At 34.5% G+C, this 8,172-nt stretch overlaps 1 protein-coding gene across 1 annotated transcript; it reads left to right on the top strand.

The window, feature by feature from the left end:
• Positions 1-6,776: 6,776 nt before the first annotated feature.
• LOC133043075 (taste receptor type 2 member 10-like) lies at positions 6,777-7,706 on the top strand. The gene has a single exon (XM_061123957.1). It carries the CDS (start codon positions 6,777-6,779, stop codon positions 7,704-7,706), a length of 930 nt encoding a protein of 309 aa, XP_060979940.1.
• Positions 7,707-8,172: the final 466 nt, after the last annotated feature.

Below are 8,172 nucleotides of genomic sequence, written 5' to 3'. Positions count from 1 at the left end.
CTGGAGGGGAACCATTTATGTTCTGAAGAAAACTCAGTGAGAGTCTCCAGTGTTCCTCCACTGGTTTCATATTGTGTTGGATAGTATTTTAAAAAAATCTTCATTGACCAGGCTATTGACATCAGAGAAAACGTTTACTTGGATTCCATGAACTATCCTTGGCAATTTGACATAGTTATTTAATTTAAATCTCAGAAAGTTATACAAATATTTATTTTACCATTTTCTCTGATGAAAATACTGGTAGTAATCACATGTGACTTATTGTAATATATTAGTGCTAGCATTCAAACTCTAGTGTTAGCCAAACTCATTCTGGTTCAAAAATAGAAGGGTGTGTGAAAAAGAATGAATTAAACCTCTTTTATTAGTTCTTGATTCTGTTATTTTAAGTAGTCTGCTACACTGCTTTATGACACATTTTATTAATTAAGTGTTGGTTTTTAAGGAAGAGGAAAAAAACGTATTGTATGAAGGGTAAATTTTAAATAAATCTACTTAGTCAGTGGGTCATGTACTTTACTATTGGATTCAAAGAAAATTCTAAGAATTGTAAAGAAATAAATGATTTTTAATTGTAGCATAAACAAAAAAAAAGGTATGTTTTCTTAACCTTCTTGTTTAATAGAAATAGCAAAGTTTCTGAGAGTGACAATGAGGCATTGGTGACAATAATGAAGAACGTTTAATCAGTCTGAAAGAAAATCTATTAGGAAAGTAAAAAAATATAAGATAACTTAAAAAATTCAGAAAATATTCAAAATATGTCAGCTATAAATTAAGGGGCAAACTGTGAAGTTTCCAACCTAAACTAGTAGCTTGAGACCCTGGCAACATGTGTCTGTACACTCTCCTGTGTCCCACTTCAGTGAGTGAAGCCTTTATGCTTTGATCCAGGTGTGTGCGTGTTAGCTGCTCAGTCATGTCCGACTCTTTGTGACCCCATGGACTGTACCTACCCTTTATCCCCTACATCTCTTCATACATCGTAGCCATAAACTTAATCACTACCAGGAAAATCCTCTGCATAATCCTCCTAGGAGATATTTTAGAATATCATATTATCTTCAGGACTATAGGAACTCATCTTTAAGAATAAGCAAAAACCTGAATTTTTATTAACAATGACAGTGGAAAGACATCCAAATGTCTGCTGTCGATATACTTGCATCCTGGGAGCCCTGGCCTTGATAAAACAATGACTGCAGCTTGGGGCAGTTTCTCACCAGCCTTTTCCATAGCTGCAGATGAAGCATTCTTACATCTATGGTGGGGTCTTTGTGTGTGTCTAGAGTTCAGGAGGTGTCAGATAATAGCAAGCCAGCAGAGATGGTCTTGAAGAAATAGTTGTCGAGGTAGCCAAGAGCGTTGAACTGAGTAAACTGTGGGAGGGCCCCTTAGAGAACATTACAGAAACTTGATGGGATGAGGTTTTATCCCAAGGCTCTGTTATTCTAAATTAATGCTCTGTATGACATGGAGGAAGTTGATCCCATAGGAGTAAAACACGCCCAATCTATTTCTCTGTTTGAAGGAGACTGGGTTGCATTTAGTCTGGCACCTGTCATGTATATCTTAGAAGCTCCTGAAAACACAGAGGTAACACTGATAAGTTCCCCTACTGGAACTACCAGAGGGACTGACTCTGTCCAGCTTTCGTGGATTGCTGGGTAGAAAGTTAGTTATCTGTCTAGGTCGATAACTCAAGGATAATCTAAATCCATGCAAGAATGAAAAGTAAGCTAATCTGAAATCCACTCAGTAGAATCATGGGGAAATTGCAGGTTTAATTTGAAGTCTTACTGTTTAAGACTGAGTAAGCAAGTGAAAAGAAAAGACAAAAATACTTTAAAAACCCATATACAGCACAGAGATAAATGTAAAGCACAATTTTAAAAAAGAGTAACTGCAGAGAGCAGAAATTCTTGAGTAATATGTGCTGAATATTCCCCATCAAATTCAAGAAAACAATTCTATGAAAGAAGAGAGAAAATATAAGATAACAAAAATCAAAACATAGAAACTAAAATTGCAAAGGAGCAAACCAGAAAAACAAAGAAGCTGAGTGAAATAAGAGGGCATTCTTGGAACTAAACACATGGTAAAAGAAATTTTAAAACAATACATTATGATAATAATTATCAATTTTACAGATTAAGGTTCAAAAAATAAATTAAATCATTTAGAATCTTGATTAATAAAGAAACATTTTTAGGCATGCAGTTTCAATTAAACACTATTGACTTTGTCTAGAGTGTTTTTTTCATCCAAAGATATTAAAAAATATTGATCAGTTACCAGCTTATAAAACAAAATTAACTGTTACACTTCTCCCTCCCCCCAAACCTAGAAATATTAAGAATACATTCTTTGAAATAACAATCTAGAAAATGAGTGAATACAGAATGCATTGGTGCCTTTTTGTATATTCTTAATATAAGAATGTTTAATATTTCAATAAATACTTGATTAAAGTCTTCATTGACTGAAATTCTGTGAATGAATACCGTAATCTTTCTTGAATCCTTTCAAGACAATGTACAGAAATATACAAACCTGTAAATACTTTAGATTATATTTGTTATTGAGTCGCTAAGTCATGCCCAAGTCTAACGTTACTCCATGGACTGTAGCCTGCCAGGCTCCTCTGTCCATGGAATTCTTCAGGCAGGAATACTGGAGTGGATTGCCATTTCCTTCTCTAGGGATCAAACCTATGTCTCCTGCTTGGCAGGCAGATAATTTACCTTATTTAAATATTTGAATAGATTCAGCTATTTAATAAAATATTAAAGCTCTTTTGTAAAGGCTTTCTAGGTAATTTCTAGGTTTCTGAATAGAACTGGACTCTCCTAAATATTTTTAATAGTTACTTAAAATTTTTCCCTTCTAAAGTAATCTGATGCCTAAGATCTACTTACCATGAAAATGTTGTCTACTTTGCATGAAATTTTGTTTCCTGGTGAAATGGAAATTCTCTTTATGCTAGTATGTGAAATTTGCAACTTAGTTTGTGTGGAGACAGGGAAAGTGAGTTTTCCTTGAAAAGACAATAGAGAAAACCTAAGGGCTTTGGTAAAGACGTTAAAATAAAATCTCTTTTACCCTGAAAAAGGGAAACTTATTCAAATAAATGAACATAAATTATGGAAATAGATATAAAGGTGCATAGCTTAAAGAAATGAGATATTTTTCTGCCTATTTTCTATTTTGAATGAAGTTATGGTTTAATAAATATTGCTAAATGATTGGAAAATGTTAATATATTCTTAATTATATTAACCTTATATACTGAGTGACGTTTCCACAGATAAAAAGAATTAGTCATTAATTGTTAATATTCCTAAGGTAATATGAAACATCATGCCTTATTATATGTAACATTAATCAACCCCTGGGAATGTGTACATATTAGCAATATTTGGGGGAGTATATTAGTCAGGAAGCTTTGGGGTATTAAGAAAATAAATCTAGTCTTAAACTAGTATAAACTATAAGAGAGTTAATTATTTCATTTACCTAGGCATCTAAGGTAGAGTTGGTTCCAGTCCATGATCAAAGACTCAGGTTATTTACTTCTCTATTCTGTTGACCTTAGGGTCTTCATCCTAGACTTCCTCTCTTTGGGGGTTACAAGATAATTGCTAATGACAACTGTATCTATTTTCTTATTCTTGCCCTGCTAGAGACAGATAACTTTTTTTGAAACCAACGTTTGCAACTCCTTTATTTCAGTTTATTGAAATCAGTCAGGATTTTATTCACGGATCAGGGGCCCACTGCCAGCAGAATATCATACTTTGACACCTGTATATCTTCTTTGGTGAAGTACATTAAAATCTTTGGCCCAAATTTTATCTACATTTTGTTTCTTATCTACATTTTATTGAGTAGTATGAATTCTTGTTATATTCTGAAAAACAGTAATTTATTAGATATGTCTTTTACAAATATTTCCTCTTGCTCTGTTACTTGTCTTTTCTTTCTCTTGACTTTATCTTTTGTAGAGCAGAATATTTTTTTTTGATGAAGTCAAGCTTATCAGTTACATCTTTCACAGATTTTGCCTTTAGTGTTTTATCTTAAAAGTCATTGCCATTGCCAAGATCATCTAGGCTTTCTTCTATGTTTTCTTCTAAGAGTTTTATAATTTTGTTTGTTGCATTCTCGTCTATGATGTGCTTTGAATTAATGTTTGTGAATTATGTAAGGTAGGTGACTAAATTCATTTTTTTGCATGTGGATCTCTAGTTGCTCCAGCACTGTTTATTGAAAAGACTATCTGTGCTCCATTGTATTGCTTTTGCTCTTTTGTTGAATATCAATTGATTATATATATTGATTATATTTAATATCAATTGATTATATTTGTAGGCTCTCTATTATGTTCCATTTGAGTGAAGTCACTCAGTTGTGTCCGACTCTTTGCAACCCCGTGGAGTGTAGCCTACCAGCCTGCTCTGTCCATGGCATTCTCCAGGCAAGAATACTGGAGTGGGTTGCCATTTCCTTCTTCAGGGGATCTTCCTGACCCAGGGATCAAACCTGGGTCTCCCCCATTGCAGGCAGACGTTTTACCCTCTGAGCCTCCAGGGAAGCATGTTCCATTTATCTGCTTATTATTTTTGCCAATATCACACTCTCTTATTTAGTCTTGACCTCAAGTAGCATCAGTTCTCTGACTTGGTTCTCCTCCTTCAATAGCGAGTAGGCTGTTCTGGGTTTTGACTCTTCATATAAACTTTAGAATCAGTTTGTTGGTATCAACAAAATAACATGCTGAAGTTTTGATTGGGATTGCACTGAATCTATAAATCAAGTGTGGAATAACTGACATTTGGACAATATTTAGTCTTATCTATAAACATGGACTGTTGTTAAATTTATTTAGCTTTTTTTTATTTTCATTTATCAGAGTTTTGAAGTTTTCCTCATATAGGTTTTGCATTTGTTATATTTATACCTAAGTAACTTTTTGGATGCAGTGGAAATGCTATTGTTTCTCATTCCCAATTCCATGTGTTCATTTCTGATGTATAAGAAAGCAATTGACTTTAGTATCTTAATATTGTATCTTGCTATGTTGCAATAACTGCTTATCAATTTCAGGAATTCTTTGGTTACTTCTTTTGGATTTTCTACGTAGATGATCATGTCAACTGCAAACAAAGATAGCTTTCTTTCTTCCATCCAATCTGTATGCCTATTGTTTATCTTTCTTGTTTCATTATATTAGTTAGAATTTCCAGCACATGCTGAAAAGGAGTGCTGACAGAGGATGTATTTGCCTTGGACCTGATACTGGTAGAAACACTTTGAGTATTTCACCAGTAAGCACAATGTTAGCTCTAGGTTTGTTGTATATAGTATTTATCAGGTAAAAGATATTTCCCTCTATTCCTGGTTTACTGGGAGTTTTTATCATGTTGGATTTTGTCAGGTGCTTTTTTATTTACATATATTGATACATTGTGTGATTCTTTTTCATTTGTTGATGTGATGGGTTACATTAAATAAATTTCAAATGTTGGACCAAGTTTGTATGTTCAGGCTAAATCCTGGTTGTTTTTGCTATGTATTTTTATACACATTTTGGGATTTAATTGGCTCATATATGTTGAGAATTTTCACATCTATGGTGGTGAAATGTATTGGTCTGTAGTTTTCTACTAATATCTTTGTCTGGTTTTGTTATTATGGTAAGGCTGACCTTAGAACCCAGAGGAATCAGGTGGAGAGGGAGGTGGGAGGGGGGATTGGGATGGGGAATACATGTAACTCCATGGCTGATTCATGTCAATGTATGACAAAACCCACTGCAATATTGTAAAGTAATTAGCCTCCAACTAATAAAAATAAATGAAAAAAAAAAAAAAAAGAATAAGTTGTGAAGTACTCCCTCTGCTGTTTTATAAAAGAGACTGAAGAGAATCAGTACAATATTTCTTAAATGTTTGTTAGAATTTACCAGTGCCTCTACTTAGGTCTGGTGCTTTCTCTGAAAAGTTATTAATTAGTTCTTCATTTTAATAGTAGATTTAGACCTATTCACATTGTTATTTCTTCCTGTGTGAGTTTTGGCAATTGGTAGTTTTCAAAGAACTGGTACATTTCATCTAATTTATCAAGTTTGTGAACATAGAATTGCTTGTAATATTCCCTTAAATGTCCATGGGATCAGTTGCGATAACTGATAACTCTTTTTTCACTTCTGGGCTCTTTTTTCCTTAGTTAGCATGACTAATCAGTCTTACTGATATTTTTAAAAGCAGCAGCTTGGTATACAATGGCTAAATGCATTCATCTCTTCTCTGCACTACTTTTGCTTTATATATCTAAACTGCCAGTCTTAACACAAAATAAATGACAATGTTACTGTTGACATTGAAAAAGGTGAAGCCCAATTTTTGTTTGTACTGTGTTCAGTAGGCATATATTTGGCATTCCTACTACACAATCCAGGGTTTGTGTAGACCCTGGAGGACAAGTAGAGTCCCCCAAATAGAAACTTTTATTTGCCTCTTAACAAATAGTGGTTAAGTATTTAGTCTGGTCACACATTTTGTAGACTAGCTAAATTTTATACACATAACCGGAGGGGGTCTCTGTGAAGGTGTTTTGGATTCTATCCCAAGGCAGTAATTCAGGGGCATTTTAAGTCTTTATGAAATGAAGGAGAGAAAATTCATTCTACCATCAAACAGCAATATATACTTCATTCTGCAGCAGGTAATTTAAAATTGATGGAACAGAAACACTATTAGGGATTGGCAGACATGCTGAGTATAATGGAAAGTCTCTTCATTTTTGTAGCAGTTAGTGAGTCAATATTGGGACTTTTAGGAAATGGATTTATTGGACTTGTAAGCTGCATTGACTGTATGAAAAACAAGAGGATCTCTACTATCAGCTTTATTCTCACTGGCTTAGCAACTTCCAGATTTTGCCTGATATGGACAATAGTTACTGATGGATTTTTAAAGTTATTCTCTCCAGATGTACATTCCTCTGGGAACCTAATTGAATATAATGGTTACTTATGGATAGTTATGAATCAATCAAGTATCTGGTTTGCCACCTGCCTCAGCATCTTCTATTTCCTGAAGATATCCAGTTTTTCCCACTGCATCTTTCTCTGGTTGAAGGGTAGACTCAACATGGTTCTTTTCCTTCTTTTGGGATGCTTGCTTATTTCATGGTTAGTTACTTTTCCACATTTTGTGAAGATTGCTAACGATAATAGAAAGAAAAATAAAAGCACAGGCTGGTCAATGGATATGCATAAAGATGAACTCTTTGGAAAACAAATTTGGCTCCATCTTGGTGTCATTCTCCTTTTTATCCTATGCCTGATTACATGTGAGTTGTTGCTCACTTCTCTTTGGAGACACAACAGGAGGATGCAATTGAATGCCACAGGATTCAGAGACCCCAGTACAGAAGCACATATTAAAGCAATGAAAGTCTTGGTGTCTTTTATCATCCTCTTCATCTTGAATTTTGTAGGCACTGCCATACAAATATCAAGTGTGACAGTGCCTGAAAACAAACTCCTTTTTATTTTTGGTATGACAACCACAGTCCTCTATCTCTGGGGTCACTCGCTTATCCTAATTCTAGGAAATAGGAAGCTCAAGCAAGCCTCCTTGAGGGTACTGAAGCCATTAAAGTGCTGGGGAAAAGAGAAACTTCTCAGAACTCCTTGACAGGCTTGTTCGAAGAAATGGACATTCCAATAAAGTCATCAAGTGAAGAAAGCCCCTGAAGATCTGTTTCACTTACACTGCTTTCTTGCATTGGTTTCAACTGTATTACTGAACATCACCACAACCTTCCACAGTGATCCTGACTACATCTCAGGGAATTTCACTTTTCAGGGAGATTTTAACCCCACACGCAAATCTAATGGCTCCATCAGCTTCCCTCTCTTACAATTGCTTCTTCCTGCATCCATCACCTCCAGAAGACTAGAGAGTATTTACTATAAAAATGTTGATGGATGGAGTAATTCTCTAAAATAAGATTCCCCACTTCATTTTACCTGAGTTCTCTGAAGTAGTGATAGAGATATCTTGGCAGTATCTTCAGCAAGATATTCAAAGAAATACTATCATTATTGTTATTATATTACTACTTTTTATTTATATAATGCCTACATTCCTCCAGATTTGT

The sequence above is a fragment of the Dama dama genome, chromosome 22 (assembly GCF_033118175.1).
Source record: "Dama dama isolate Ldn47 chromosome 22, ASM3311817v1, whole genome shotgun sequence".
NCBI lineage: Eukaryota > Metazoa > Chordata > Mammalia > Artiodactyla > Cervidae > Dama > Dama dama.
This window is presented reverse-complemented; position numbering and strand designations above follow the sequence as displayed.